The sequence below is a fragment of the Somniosus microcephalus genome, chromosome 9 (genome assembly GCF_052327205.1).
Source record: "Somniosus microcephalus isolate GS21.2 chromosome 9, FLI_Smic_1.0, whole genome shotgun sequence".
NCBI lineage: Eukaryota > Metazoa > Chordata > Chondrichthyes > Squaliformes > Somniosidae > Somniosus > Somniosus microcephalus.
The window spans coordinates 102,805,338-102,821,945 of NC_140995.1; the positions used below are offsets into that span (position 1 = coordinate 102,805,338).

General features: G+C 43.1%; 1 protein-coding gene across 15 annotated transcripts in view; it reads right to left on the reverse strand.

Annotated features, from left to right (window-relative positions):
• Nucleotides 1-16,608, reverse strand: part of dtnba (dystrobrevin, beta a) — a 694,100-nt gene that overhangs the window by 133,436 nt on the left and 544,056 nt on the right. For 14 of the 15 annotated variants that reach the window (XR_015079517.1, XM_085996923.1, XM_085996913.1 and 11 more), the window contains exons 12-13: nt 13,589-13,676; nt 10,447-10,532 (exon numbers count right to left, since the gene is read on the reverse strand). Coding sequence is in view for 14 of the 15 variants with exons in the window: in XM_085996923.1 (XP_085853049.1) it covers nt 10,447-10,532; nt 13,589-13,676 (174 nt within the window). In the remaining variant the exon portion in view is untranslated. The remainder of the gene's footprint in view (nt 1-10,446; nt 10,533-13,588; nt 13,677-16,608) is intronic. The other variant, XM_085996920.1, reaches the window with a different exon arrangement.

A 16,608-nucleotide genomic window follows, 5' to 3' on the forward strand; every position in this document is an offset into this window, starting at 1 on the left:
TCATGTCGCTTTCTTTGCACTTGCATTTCATCACGCATGTGCCTTTTACAATGAGCTGCTCACCCCCATAGCTGGTCAGTCTGCATGAGGTGGGCTGTAGCTCACAGTCATCCTTCAAGCTGTGATACTCACTCAGAGGAATTACATTAACCTGAGCTCCAGTGTCTAGTTTAAACTTAAGCTCTGTGCCCTGTTTTCCTATCTCAATACCTGCAAAGGCTTGCTCAGTCTCTGAAATCTGTGACACAGAATCAATAAACAGTTCCTCTGCATTTGGCTCTGTATCTGGCATTTGGCTGTCACTCACTGTGTGTACTGCTTTTCAAAAAACAGTCCTGCAAACTTTATCAAAGTGGTTCCATTTAGCACATTGCCTTCCTTTGGCAGGGCATTGCTCCTTTTCCCCGTGCATCTTGTTTCCACAATATCCACAGTTTTTGAAGCGTTTTATGTCTGTGTCGCTCATTTTTAGAACTCTCTCTGTTCTTTCTGTTCTGAAACACGCTCTCTGGGTGGTGTTCTTTGGTGTGTGTCTATTAACTGCATGCACTGTCTGTTCACGCGAGCTGCTCATGGCGCCAGTTATGGTTTTCAACTGTGCTTGGGCTATCTCGTGCGATCTAGCTATGTCCATAGCTTTGTCCAGCGTTAGCCCGGACCCAACATTCAAAAGTTTCTCTCTCACTTTAGCTGAATGTATTCCAAACACGATGCGGTCTCTGACCATCTCATCTTTATCTGCAATTTCACAGTCTTTTACCAGCAGTTTTAACTCAGTCACAAACTGTTCAAATGACTCACTAGCTCCTTGTACTTTCTCCTGAAACTTGTACCTAGCGAATATCGTATTTGTCTTGGGCATCACATATGATTCAAAACAGTCAAAATAACTTTTCAGTACCTTTGCTTCATCCACAGTGAGAGACCATGTGTTAAAAATGTCTCTCCCTTTTTCTCCGATCCACAGGAGTAGGTAGCTGCATCTTTCTTCCTCCCCTTTGCTTTTCAGCGGACCCGAGAACATCCACTCCACATGTTGCTTGAACTTGAGCCATTCTCCACGTAAGTTCAAAGATCCCCAATCCATTCGAGGCAAGGGAGCTCCAACGATGTCCATTTCAAATCCCTGTTCTGACACCATGTCTTGTTTTACACACTTTGTATAAAACTAATAAATTGCATGACAACGGAGTATTACAGTTTAACTATTTTATTAAGCATTTGGTCTGTGATCTTACTCATACAGCACCTTGGGGAAAAGCCTGGCATTTGGACCCCTAGCCTGGGTCTTCCAAACACTAGTAGTCCTTACAGATGCCTGCAGGCCAATGACAACTCAGCATGTGATCACATGTGAATATAATAGGTATTCCTTACAGATGCCTGCGGGCCAATGATAATTCGATATGCAAATGTTACAGTCATCACTACCTTCCTTCCAAATCGCCCCATTTTCCAGTTGCCTTCACTTACTTAAGGGTCGCTTCTGGAATTACAGAGGCCCGATCTTCCATCCCACTATACCAGTGAGCTGTCTGTTACTGTCCACAGCTCACTGTCTCGATGGTAATGAGGCCCGAAGCTCAATATTGGGTGTGCCTCAGGCCTCACTATTCAAATGCAAGGACAGCTCTCGATCCCCAATGGGCACACCCAAATTTCTTGCCCATTGTATTGGAAATTAGCTCATTTCAGTAGATGAAAGAGACTGAGTTTAGATCAATTAAAAAAAATAACAGATGAAACAGTGAACGAGTAGTGGGAGGTATTTAATCATGGGATGAATAAGATACAGGTTAAATACATTCTGACTGGGAGTAAAAGGGGTAGGAACATAGGAAAGCATAGCCATCTGACCATCTTAAAAAAGTGAATACCTCAATCACCCACTCCCTCAAATATCTATCCATTTATTCCTTAAATTTCTGCACACTATATGATTCCACTGTGCCCCTCGGCAATCTGCTGCAGGAAAATGAATTAGAGTAGCTAGCTCTTGTTGACGAGCAAATTCAGGCATAAGCAGAGGCATGAAGTGATGAATAGCCTTCTTCTTAGCTGTAATTACTGGGGCTTTAATCATGGGAGGGAGGGAGAGGGAGGGGGGAGAGGGAGGGGGAGAGGGAGAGAGGGAGGGGGGGGAGGGGGAGGGGGAGGGAGGAAATCCCACTGAGCTGCCACAAGCATCAGTACAAGGGGAGGAATGAGATGCTCTATTGGAGTACAGGTACCTGGAAAATTTTTACAACTTAATTTTATGAAGTTCACTTCACACTGTTACAGGGCAGCCAATGTGAAACTGAAATGGTACAAGACTAATCCTCCTCGAGATGGTTTCACACCCGAAGCTGAATCCTGAACTCACTTCAGTTATACTGCACATTCTGTGTCACTATGAAGTACGTGTTTTGAGGATTTCAATGAACATTAGGAAGTCACCAGTTAACAACCTAATTCTAAACAAAAATGTTGTATTTACATAGAGTTCATAATTAGTATAAAATTGTTCCCTGTTTGATAAACTGACAATCTTTTAAATTGTGCCATACATTGTGCCCATTTATTTCAAGGGTGTAAAAACATGTAGCAGGAAGTGACTAAGGCGCCAGATCTTACAGTAGGTGCATATAGGAACAGGAGTAGGCCATTCAGCCCTCGAGTCTGTTCCACCATTCAATGAGATCATGGCTGATCTGTAACTTAACTCCATTTACCTGCCTTGGTTCCATTTCCTTTAATACCCTTGGCTAGCAAAAATCTATTGCTCTCAGATTTAAAAATATTAATTGAGCTAGCATCTAATGCTTTTTGTGGGAGAAAGTTCTACACTTCTACCACCCTTTGCCCTAGAAAGTCGGTGGGCTGTGCCACCAGTTAGCGCCTAAAAAGGGCACTCAGTGGCTTTAGCGCCACTAGCCACGCCTCCCGCGATATTTAGCGGGGCGCTAATGGCGGCGTTAGCCTGTTGTGCTGCGCCGCCACCGATGACGTCATCGGTGTGCGCAGCGCCCTGATTGCGATATTTGGTTGTGCCCACCTCTGTTACGCCGATCGCAAATTGCGCCCGGTTCACGGGGCCTACCTGTGGTGGTAGTGGCGCAAATTAAGGTGGAGGTGCGGGGCGGCCATTTTTTCGGTGGCCGCCTGCCAGCACCTCCGTCCCCAGCCTCCTGATTCCCCCCCCCCCACCCCCCGGGCAGTGCCGGCTGTGTCCCGAGAGCCCGGCACTTCTCCTCGGTGTCGGGCTCTTTTGCCGGCACTCGCGATCGATCATCACGCTGGTGCAGGCCCGTCCCCCTTAAGAAGGGGAGGAAGGCCTGCAGTACTGCAGCGCGCCGTGCCGCAGCGTGTGGCGCTGCGGCACGTTGCGCTGCGATATTCAGTTTCAGCGCCCCAAGAGGGACGCGGGGGCGCCTCGAGCAGCGCCCCGTGTCCCTCTTGGGACGCTCCAACTGAATTTCCGGCGGGCGCAACTGCTCCGTTCGCAGCAGTAATTCCGGCACCCAGGCGAGCTTGGCGCCCCATTTGGGGCTCCACCGAATTTCTAGGCCTTTGTGTTTAGAAGTGTTTCCTAACTGCTCTCCTGAATGGCCTGGCTGTGATTTTATGGTTCTGTCCCCTTGTCCTAGACTCCTCCACCAGAGGAAAAGATTTCTCTCTATCTACCCTATCGATTCCTTCCAAAATCCTAAAAACCTCATTCAAATCACCCCTTAACCTTTTATATGTCAGTGAATACAAGCCTAGATTATGTAATCTTGCCTCATAATTTAACTATTGGAGCCCTGGTAACATTCTTGTGAATCTGTGCTGCGCTCTTAAAGTGTGTGCCCAGAACTGTACACAATACTCCAGGTGTGGTCTAACCAGGGCTTTGTATAGCTGTAGCAAAACTTCCTTCCCTTTATATTCTAGCCCTCTAGATATAAAGGCTAACATTCCACTAGCCTTTTTGATTATATTTTGTACCTGACCACTACATTTTAGTGATCCATGTACACGAACCCCTAAAACTTTTGGACCTCCACTGTTTCTAGCTTTTCACCATTTAAAAAATACACTATCCTTTTTTGGTCCAAAATGGATGATCTCACACTTGCCTGCGTTGAAATCCATCTGCCACAGTTTTGCCCACTCACTTAATCTATCAATGTCTCTTTGTAATTTTATGCACCCATCTACACTACTTACTATGTCACTAATCTTTTTGTCAGTGGCAAACTTTGATATATGGCTCTCTATTGTGTTATCTAAATCATTAGTAAATACAGTGAATAGCTGAGGCCTCAGCACAGATCCTTGTGGGACACCACTAGTCAATTCCTTCCAATTTGAGTACATCCCCATTATCCCAACTAACAAACCTCCTAACCAGGTCAATAATTTGCCTTCAATTCCATGAGCTTTAATTTTAGCTAACAGTCTTGTAGTGTCCGTGTGTTGATAAAGACACTGAAGACAGGAGTTGGTTCATAGGTATTTACTAAGCAAAGTCTGGGGGGGGGGGTTCTAACGGATATACACAATATACAGGCTTATATAGCCCGAGTGGCAATTACCGGCATTACAGCACAGCTGGGGCTCTTAAAGGCACATATACCACAATTCCTCCCCTTTTAGCTAACCAGTACATCATATTTTAAGTAATTATTAATTACATGTTATAAGCAAAATAATATACATTGCTGTCGTTAATTAATTATAAGTCAGTCTCTCAGGAGGCTTCCTGACTCGGTCCGGATAACACCTCGGGGGTGTAGTAGTTTCTGGTGGTGTAGTAGGTTCTTCTGGCAAGGCTGATTCGGCTTGAATGCCAGTGTTGGGTTCATCGGGTTCCAGTATCACTGGATCGGAGGTAGATATGGGTATCTCTACTTCATCATTAGATGTATAGAGTGGTGGTGTAGGTTGTCCCTTTTCGGATGACTTTCTGATTTGGTCAGCATGGCGCCTTATTATGCTTTCTCCGATGTCCACGGTATACATCAGTGGTCCTAGTCGTGTGCAGATAGTTCCAGGCTGCCATTTCTCGGTACGGTAGTCCCGGGCCAAAACTTGTTGACCTATCTGGAAGGTTCTAGTTGGCCTTTCATTCATGCCTTGAAACTGCCGGTTCTCCACGTCCCTTCTGATGTTGGGCTTGACCAAATCTAGCCGGCATCTTAGGTTTCTATTGAAGAATATCATGGCGGGAGTTTGGTTGGTAACCATATGTGTTGCATTCCTGTATGCGAATAAGAAGTTATCCATCTTGTGCTGAAGTTTTATGTCTTCATTACCCATGGCCTTTATGGCCTTCTTGAAGGTCTGGACAAACCTTTCAGCCAATCCATTGGTGGTGGGATGGTATGGGGCGGATGTGTAGTGCTTAACCCCATTGTTTTTTAAGAACTTTCTGAATTCTTCAGACACAAATTGCGGTCCATTATCAGAACATATCTGTTCCGGCAGCCCATTTCCTGGCAAATATGGTCCTTAATACTGTGATGGTTTTTTCCGTGGTGGTGGAGGACATCTTTATTACCTCCGGCCACTTGGAGTGTGCATCAACCGCGATTAAGAACATTGAGTCCATAAATGGACCAACAAAGTCGATGTGCACCCTTTGCCAGGGAGATGAGGGCCACTCCCATGGATGTAGAGGGGCTTGTGGTGGAGCGTTTTGGACCTTCTGGCATCCTAGACAGCTCTTGGTCATTTCTTCGATGTCTCCATCGATACCTGGCCACCATACAAACGCCCTAGCTAGGTTCTTCATTTTCACTCCACCCAGATGCCCCTCGTGAAGCTCCTTTAGCACTTTATCCTGGAGTTTGGGTGGAATCACCACTCTGGATCCACACATCAAAGTTCCTCGGCACACTGACAGCTGTTCTCTTCTTTGCGAGAATGCTGGCAACAGTGGTTCGCCATGTGCTGGCCATCCCTTCACTGTTAAATCGTAGACCCGTGAGAGAGTCGGGTCATTTCTCGTCTCCCTTTCAATGGCAGAATTTGTCACTGGTAGACATTCCACTATGGTAGAGTGGAACATCTCTACTGGGTCTACTGTAGGTGCCTCTTCTACCGTTGGCAACGGTAGGCGCGATAAACCGTCAGCATTCCCATGCTGTTTTGACCCTTTGTATTCTATGTTGTATTGGTGTGCCCCTAGAAAAAGGGACCACCTCTGTAGCCTTTGCGCTGTCATAATGGGAACACCTTTTTTAGGGTTGAATATGGAGATGAGGGGTTGATGGTCAGTCAACAAGGTAAATTTTTGTCCGTGTAGGTAATGGTTGAATTTCTTCACTCCCCATACCAGGCTGAATGCTTCCCTGTTGATTTGGGCATAGTTACGCTCAGCTGAGTTTAATGAGCGTGACGCAAAAGCTATCGGCCGTTCTGAGCCATCAGGGAATTTATGGGATAATACTGCTCCTATGCCGTAAGGGGATGCATCGCACGCCAGTCTGATTGGCAGTGATGGGTTGTAATGAGCCAAAACTTCTTCGGATGTGATTAAGTCTTTGCATTTATGGAAGGCACGTTTACAGTCTTCGTTCCATTTCCAAATCACTCCTGTTTGTAGAAGTTCATTAAGAGGGTGTAGAAGAGTTGATAAGTTCAGTAAAAATTTATGATAGTAATTTATTAATCCCAGGAACGACCTTAATTGTGAAACATTTTCAGGGGCTGGGGCTTTTATGACCGCTTCAATTTTTTCAGGCGACTTATGCAACCCTTCATTATTAATTATGTGGCCACAATATATCTGATTTTGGAAAAATTCGCACTTGGGGCGATTCGCTCGTAGGCCCCGTTCTTTCAGCCTAGTGAGCACCTGCTCCAAATTGGCAAGGTGCTCATTGTCATTTTCTCCTGTTACAAGGATGTCGTCTAGGTAGCACTGAGTCCCCGGAATCCCTTGCAGGACTTGCTCCATAGCTCTTTGCCAGATAGCTGGAGCTGATGCTACTCCAAAAACCAGTCGATTGTACTGGTACAGGCCTTTGTGTGTGTTTATCGTGAGATACTTTTTAGAGGCCTCCTCAACCTCCATCTGTAGATATGCCTGTGCCAAGTCAATTTTGGTGAAACGTTTCCCTCCGGATAGTGAGGCGAAAATATCTTCTATCCTCGGAAGAGGATACTGTACCGTGTGAAGGACCGGGTTTACAGTAACCCTGAAGTCACCACAGATGCAAATTTTTCTCTGTTCTTCAGATTTATCTTTATTCAATGCTTTTTTCATGACTGGAATGATGGGTGTTGCCCATTCGCTCCAATCTATTTTGGATAAAACGCCTGCTTTTTCCAAATTCTCCAGCTCTGCCTCGACTGCTGGACGTATTGCGTATGGCACTGGTCTTGCCTTAAAAAATTTGGGAATTGCTGCATCTTCCACTTTTATTGAGGCGGTGATGCCTTTCAAGGTTCCTAGTTTCTCTTGAAACACTTCTTTGGCGTTGGCCAAGATGTCTTTTAATCGTTCAGGTATGATGTCATCATTGTTTTTTTCCTTACTGGTCACCGTCAGTGCCTGAATGGAGTGCCAGTCTAAACGTATCTTCCTGATCCATTCACGTCCCAACAACGGTGGACCACCATCTTGTAGAATGTATAAATACAACTTTTGTATTTCTTTGCCGTTGTATACAACAGGCAGCCTTATTTTTCCTTTGGGGTATACTTTCTGCCCCGTATATGTTTTTAAGATAATGGATGTGTCTTTTAGAGGTATATGCAAAAATAGCCTCTCGTAATCCCGTCGATTTATTACGGTTAGAGCTGATCCTGTATCCAGCTCCATTTTAACTGAGGACCCTGCTATTGTGAGGGTAACCCAAATGGTTTGGTAATCATCTTTGGCAAGTGCATTATGTAATTTGAGACAGCTTAGTCTCTTGTTTTCGAAGTCGCTATCGCTCTTCTGGTCTTCGGAGCTACTGTCCGTCATCATTTGTACCTTCCTGTACTTTTATTTATTGATTTTTTTTTTTTCTGTCAGTGGATTTATTTTGTCCAGATCGGCATACCCGTGCAATGTGTCCAATCTTTCTGCATTGTCTGCATGCTTTGTCCTTGAGCCAGCAGTCCCTCTGGTTATGGGTGGATCTGCCGCAGCGATAACATCTTTCGAAACCCTGTGTCATTTCATGGGTGCCGAAGTCCTGTGTCTTTTGTTGTATCTCTGCAGCTCCTTTTGCTGCTGCTTCGTATGATACAGCCATACTGAAAGCTTTGTCCAATGTTAAATCTTTTTCAGAAAGCAGCCTTTTTTGTGTTCCTTCACTTAATAGACCGCAAACGAATTTGTCTCGAAGATAATCTGATAGTCCTGCCCCAAATTGGCAGTACTTTGATAGCTTTCTTAATTCGGTTAGGTAATCAGTGTTACTTTCATTCTTGTGTTGATTTCTCTTGAAGAACTTGAATCATTCCGCTATCAGCAGCGGTGTTAAGTGCTCCTGCAGGGTATCAACAATTTCTTTAAAATTCTTGTCCTTTGGTTTGGCTGGAGTGATTAAATTTCATAACAGTCCGTTAAGTTCAGAAGTACTGAAGCTTTTTTTTCATCTTCTATTCCATTTGCAGTGCAATATACCTCTACTCTTTCCACGTATGTGGTCCAATCCTCTATTTCGCTATCAAAAGCATCAATATTGCCAGACTTAGGCATTTCAGAAAAGATATGGCGCTTCCCGCGCTTTTTTTTCTTTTCTGTAGCGAAGATATGGCGCTTCCCGCGCTTTCCCGCCGCTGCTGCCGATAACAACGCTGTTTACTGCGGTTTCCGTTCTTTTTAAAAAAAATTTAATTTACTGTTGGAGACTCGTTCCCGCCGGAGGTCTGAACGCTGACCTGCTTGCCGCGCCGGCCGTCTCCCGCGTGCTCCCTCCCAGTCCGTTATTGCTTGCCTCCGATTTCGCTGCCTGTCTCAGCTGTAGAGCCAGTCGCTGGAGCCCCAGCCTGACGCCCAGGAAGGATTAGCGCAGTACCTGCCACCAGCTTGGCCAGCTGGTGAAACCACAGCTTCTCTCACTTCCTTGAGTCTTCTGGACGCCCGAGGAATCGATGTCCTTGAGGTGCTGCCGAATTGCAGGTAAGTCCGTTTCCACTTCGTCGCCACTGTAGTGTCCGTGTGTTGATAAAGACACTGAAGACAGGAGTTGGTTCATAGGTATTTACGAAGCAAAGTCTGGGGGGGGGGGGGTTCTAACGGATATACACAATATACAGGCTTATATCGCCCGAGTGGCAATTACCGGCATTACAGCACACCTGGGGCTCTTAAAAGGCACATACACCACAAGTCTCTTATATGGAACCTTATCAAATGCCTTCTGGAAGTCCATATAAACTATATCCATAGACATTCCCATCTACCAATTTAGTTACTTCCTCAAAAAAATCAACTAGGTTCGTTAGACATGACCTAACCGTCACAAATCCATGTTGGCTCTCTCTAATCAGATCAAATTTTAAGTGCTCAGTCACTCCGCCCTTAATTATAGATTCCAAGAACTTCCCCCAACAGATGTCAGACTAACAGGTCTATAATTTCCTGGTTTCTCTCTCGCACCTTTCTTAAATCATGGAGTTACATTTGCAATTTTCCAATCTGAAGGGCCAATTCCTGAATTGAGAGAGCTTTGGAAGATTATGGCTAAAGCAGCTGCAATTTCCTCACCTACCTCCTTTAAAACCCTGGGGTGGAGACCTTCAGGTCCTGGGGATTTGTCAGTCTTCAGTGCCATTATATTATCTAATACTATTTCCTTGCTTACATTAACTTTAGTGAGTTCCAGTCCTTGTTTCATGATTAGTTTACCTGGAATGTCAGGTGAATTATCCTCTTCCTCTACTGTGAAGATTGACACTAAGTAATTATTTAGCAGAAATAACAACAGAAAATGCTGGAAAAACTCAGCAGGTCAGGCAACATCCGTGGAGAGAAATTTGAGTTGACGTTTCGGGTTGGACCCTTCTTCAAAACCCCAGGGTTTTGAAGAAGGGTCCAACCCGAAACGTCAACTCAAATTTCTCTCCACGGATGTTGCCTGACCTGCTGAGTTTTTCCAGCATTTTCTGTTGTTATTTCGGATTTCCAACATCTGCAGTATTTTGCTATCGTAATTATTTAGCAGTTCTGCCATTTCCTTATTTTCATTTGCAATATTATCTGCATCTGTTTTTAAAGGGCCCACATTACCTTTGACTACACTCTTTTTCTTCGAATACAATGTAAAAAATGTTTTGTGTTAATCTGGATATCCCTTGCAAGTTTCTATTCGTATTCTCTTTTTGCAGCTCTTACTATCCTTTTTTGTCTACTGATAAGTAGTGATTTAAAGAATCGGAGTACGAGATTGTTTTATGAACTCAGCCCGCGATACAAAACACTGCTAGAATCAGAGCTCCTGCGATGTCACTGCTCTGTGATTTTAATGTGATTTTTCTTACCTATTTTTATTTTCCAGTTCTGCAATTAGCTGCCGCTGCTGCTTGTTGGCATCGAAGTTGAAAGCCATTTCTGATGTTGAACGCTGCTAAAATAATAAATAAAACATTTTAACAACCACATAATCAGCAGTTAATTTTATTATATTTTGCCTTCCTCTCTCCTCAACAATCCAATGTTCTACTCCGGCTGTCTAGATTGGGCCATGAATGGTTCTGAGGTACATGATGCCAATGTCACTCTTCAGCTCAGCTGCCAGGTGATGTGAGATGCATATGATTTTTGTTCTCCCTCTTAGATAGTTTAGTCTTCGGCAGTTTAGGGCACAATTAATATTAACTACTAGATGTCGCCATAGTGAAACAACAACAGGTTAAAATTCTTCCTAACTTCTCTGACTTGAGATCTGGTGATGGCTCTCTATGCGAGACGTCAACCCATTTTTTCTATTTTCACATATGAACAAGGCTTCTGTGCATACTGAGAAATTTGCATTTATATTTCAGATTTCTATTTTCCCCCCTTTTATCTTTAGTTCACTCTCTGGTGGTTTGTCTCATCTGATGGCCCTGCAAAAAAGTAGTGCAATTTATCACATGCACTGTTGGCCAGGCTATACTTAGAGACAATCTTGAAAAGCCATGAACCGTAAGATTTGTAATTGCAGTAAATAACTCCAGTTGTTACATGTACAATTTATCCTACTTCGTTTGTACTCAAATTTCATCAACTAATTCTTAAAGGGATTAGCAACGTTTTCATAACTGCCAAGGTACAGCAAAGAATCAGCAGGGCAGGAATGACTAAAATGCTCTCTAAGCAAAGTTATCAACAAAAAGGAAATGTCTGGTTCCTGTAAATCACTGAGCCTCCAGGACTGAAATGACTTTTGTGAAGAGACAAAAGCGAACTCCACCCACACACAGTCTGCGATATCAATAACATTGATACCTGTAATACATTCAACTTAGAAATCCAAAGCTACAAAAACTACAACTGATTCAGGCCTCAAGTTACTGTCATGGACAAATTATATCTTATGGAAAAGATGCCCATCATGTATCTTCCAGGCATCAGCTAGTTCAGCTTCTCCTGTTGAGAACTTTTAAATCTGAGGTGTTGGGGGAGCAGGGTGCCAAGAGAGGACAATGAGGATAGGGGTAATAGGCAAGCGGGACTTTATGCAGGCTAGGATACAGGCAGCAGAGTTTTGAATGAGCTGAAGTTAGAGGATGGGAGGTTAGCCAGAACAGAATTGGAATAGCAGAGTCTGGAGGTGACAAAAGCATGAATAATGGTTTCAGCAGCAGATAGGCTGAGGTAGGGGCAGAAGCAGGCGATATTACAGAGGTAGATAGAAATAGGCGATCTTTGTGATGGAGAGGGTATGCAGTCAAAGGCTCAGCTCAGATGCCAAGGTTTCAAACAGGTTCAGCCTGAGACAGTGACTGGGGAGGGGTACAGAGTCAGTGGCAAGGGTACTGTGTTTGCGGTGGGGGCTGAAGATGATTACACTAGTCTTTCCAATATCTAATACCCTTACTCACTATTGCGCTCTAGATGTTACATACATTATTATGCATATGCTTTTCAGACAGGAAGTTGCCTTTAACTCCCAGCAGATGCAGCTGTTTGCAGAGTAACAGACAGCACACAGATAGGCTAACCTACAAGTGTCTGTATCGACTCAAACTACAAATAAGCTCATCAGGTGTAAGTGTGCATACAGATTTAAAATCTCACAAGAGCTTTAACTCCACTAGAATGTATTTGGTCTGAACAGAGAATATTTAAAAACAGGTAAAGACCATGAGGCCCAACAAGTTCATCTCTTTTTGACAGATTGAATATCTACGTAGCATCTTACCATATATCTCAAATGCTTCTTTCTCCATAAACACCCCTAGTTGGCTTAACTGCTTCAAGAACGTTCCCTGTAACTTGCTCCACAAGTCTATGACCCTTTGTATAAAAAAGAAAATTCAACCTGATTTCCCTTCTTACTCCTAACTTGCTCAGTTTTAACAACTATTTGATCCCCATGCCATCAGGTTCCTAATCATAACCTCACTGCTACAAGGACTTGACTGGCAGACAAGTCATCCCTCCACAGGGAAATGGTAAATTGGAAGGGGTGGGGAGAAAGTACTCTCTGACTCTTTCTCAGGTTACAAGTGGAATGGTGGGGACATGGGAGCAGGTCCCAATATTATGCTGTTTGTCACAAGTTATATTTAACCTGAGGGAGAGGAGGGGAAGGAAAACTGGTATTTCATCTGCTCGCAACCCCCCTCCCCACCCGAATAGTTAGTGAAATCATCAATGGTTCTATCATGCATGGATCCTGGGGATTGATGTGAAGTGTGACAGAGGAATTGGGACAGATGTGATCTTTTGCTGTTGTTTTCAATACTTATTCCAAATCAATGTATATTTTTAATACTGAAGCAGACATTTTTTAGCATTGTGCCAGAGGTTAATGCTGCAACGGACGATTTCATGTAAATTAATTTCTTCCACATTCTGGTGCCAGTGAAATTACAAAAGACTAGTATGCAGAAGTTTGGGCATGACTGGCATCATGAAAAAACATTTGACAAACCAATTTTTATTCATTTCCAAATTTGTGACTATGTAAATTGTTTCAGTTGCCCCTAAGTGCACTGTATCCAAAATCGTCCTTGATTCTTCTTCCTCATGAAGACAAAAACGTAAGAAACTAAAGAAGAAAAGGGAATTTGCTCATCAAGCAAGTGGGTACAAATGAATGGTATCTAACAGAGTGCCAGGATCGAAATGACAGCTTCTAGCAGATAACCAAGCTAAAACATAAAACTACCACAAGCTAAATGTTTTATATACGAGATATGCTCTGGAGGCATGTCAAGGCTGTAATTATACCTTTGGGTTCAGACAACCATTGCAAACCACTCAATTCACTCCTAGGATTCATAACACTGTCTGAAACCCTTTGATCGGATGAATGCCCTAAAACCAAGGCAAAGGTCTATTATTCTACATCTTACAAAAACCTAGTCATCCACATCTTTTGAACTAAATAACTGTCATTTATTGGATGTTGGTTGTCAAGCCCAAGGTCTGAAATAAGTGGATTAGTGTAATAAGGAAGGCTGTGGTACTTACTGTGTTTCCAGCTTCTGCAGCCAGTCTGGCAGCATACCTAGCAATCAGCCTGTGTTCTTCATCCAGCCTGCTAGGACTGTCCAGGACACTGCCCACAAATAAATAAAAATTAAAATGCAATCCTCCAGAAATTAACCTTTATTTTTAGGCAGTGGATCTCACCCCACTACAGTAAGCTGGACTGGGACCTGTTTGTTAGGTCAGAAATTCAATAGTGTTATAGTTCCATTATCAGTTACTCACTCCAAATCAACAATGCAACAATACACACCCACCCAACCCCAACAGAGGGTTATACACCCACCCAACATCCAATGACACAATGCTGAGGGCCATGGATAAAGGCAGAGTTGCAGTACACTGGGGTTTGGTAGATTTTGATCCTAATGTAATGGCAAAAATCGTAAATTATCTGCCACTACTAAAAGCAAAAATTTGATGTTTTGTCTGATGTATAAAAATGTCACTGTCTAATACTCTTATATTTTAGAGGAAAAAAATCAATTTTTTAAATGTGTCATCAGCATCCATTCTCAAGGCTCGCAGAGATAGAAATAAGGTGATCATGTATCAACACAAACTATGGTACAACACAAAACCTGCGTGTTTCTTAATTTCCAAAGGACAGCAATGAGAGCAATCAAATCAATTCCTTTGCATCTACCTTAAATTTCCTTGAGAAAGACAGATATTTTAGTTTCAGCTCTGACCAATAAAGCTGTATGAATAGACTGAGTTTGTGGAATGCCAAGAGCACATTTGGCTTTCCTCAGAGGGAATCCTCTCCTCTAATATGCCAAAGTGGTAATTTAAGGCAACTTGATAACAAAACTTTTCAATAACATATTTGTTATTACTTTTTTAGGAATAATGAGAGGGGAGGATTTTATTTGTGCACAATATTTAGTGATATCATAAACAGATAAAGAACCCAATTACAATTTTGTTATGTCTAGTGTGCAAAAGAAATCTTCCCTCACAGCTGTAGTGTAATTTTTGATTAATTAAGTCACATAAACAACCACTCTCAAACTATAATTACTTTTCACTGTAGCCTAACAGCCATGAGGTTCCCCATTCCTTCCACAGCTGAACCTCTACCTGGCCCTACTCTTGGGCCCCAGGTCCTTCTACTACCACTCTGAACAGCTTCAGGTTCCTCGTCTCATCTCTCTCCAGGTCCCGCTCTCACCACCTCCCTATGGCTCCAAGCCCCATTCTTCACTGACAAAATGCAGCCTTTCCCCTTCACTCCATATGAATATAGACTGAAACCACAGCTCAGCTACCATAGCAAAATGCAGCAATAACACTTATTTTTAATGAAAGCTACTTTATTTTATGTACTGGGGCACATCAGCAGTTAGCTCAGCTGGCCGATGCTTGCCAAGTATTTGCCGTGTTTATCAGTAACACTGACAATGTAAGGGAGCAGAATTTAAACGTACAGTTGAAGATGAAGTATCTTTAGGTTCATGACTGATGATCTTGGTTAGCACTAAGGTATTGCCATGAGTGAGGCTTATTGAATTATACCACCTCAGTTGTATCAACCAAGTTATGTATTTCAGTGTCCTACTGCACATGTGCAGGTATGCATGCGCCAGGCAATGTGCAGGTATGCATGCGCCAGGCAATGTGCAGGTATGCATGTGGCATGCCAGGCAATGTGCACAGTGCACTCTTTTTAAGATGGGACCAGGTAACTTTGAACTCTACATTAATTGTAAGCTTGGCTTTTCTTTAATCTATCTGACTTAAATGTGCGATTAAAAACAATTTTTAAAAACATATTCTAGTTTAAAACTCCATTTATCAATGTATCATCAAAATACAATATATGATGTTAACTGATCTGACCAAAAAGCTAAAACCACACAAATTAAGCCTTATTCTACTATTTATTTCAACTTAAAGATTTTGCTTACCTCCCAAAAGAGACAAATAATAAGGAATGCACTATACTCGACTCCTTATATGTAGTGCAGCTCTATGAACTTTGGATGAAGACAGAGCATCTAGAGTTGTGCCTGGTATTACCTGATCACAATTATATTTACCAACCAGAGCATGATCTATGGACCTGGGTGGTTGGGCACCCACTGATATGTAGGCATAGGGCGAATGCAATGTTGTATCCTTTTTGCATGTTTGATTCAAGGGGTTGTCATAGGTCATCTATTAAAGTTGACACAACGTGACTCTATTCTAGATCACAATCTCAGGTGGGACTTGTTGTATCCGTGTGTTAATAGAGACACGGAAGGCAGGAGTAGGTTTCACAGGTGTTTACTGAACAAAGTCTGGAGGTGAACTAACAGATACAAGACAATATACAGGCTTATATAGCCCGAGTGGCCATTACCAGCATTACAGTACACAGGGGGCTCTCAAAGGCACATACACCACAATTCCTCCCCTTTTAGACAACCAGTACATAATATTTTAAGTAATCATTAATTAACATGTTACAAGAACAATAATCTACACATTGCTGCAGTTAATCAATTATAAGTCAGTCTTTCTGGAGGCTTCCTGATTCGGTCCGGATAACGCCTCGGTGGTGTATTAGTTTCTGGTGGTGTAGTAGGTTCTTTTGGCAAGGCTGATTCGGCTTGAATGCCAGTGTCGGGTTCATCTGGTTCCAGTATCACCGGATCGGAGGTATATACTATGGGTATCTCTACTTCATCATTAGGCGTATAGAGTTGTGGTGTAGGTTGTCCCTTTTCGGATGACTCTATGATCTGGTCAGCATGGCGCCTTATTATGCTTTCTCCAATGTCCACGGTATACATCAGCGGTCCTAGTCGTGTGCAAATAGTTCCAGGCTGCCATTTCTCGGTACGGTAGTCCCGGGCCAAAACTTGTTGACCTATCTGGAAGGTTCAAGTTGGCCTTTCATTCATGCCTTGAAATTGCCGGTTCTCCACGTCCCTTCTGATGTTTGGCTTGATCAAATCCAGCCGGCATCTTAGGCTTCTATTGAAGAACATCATGGCGGGAGTTTGGTTTGTAAC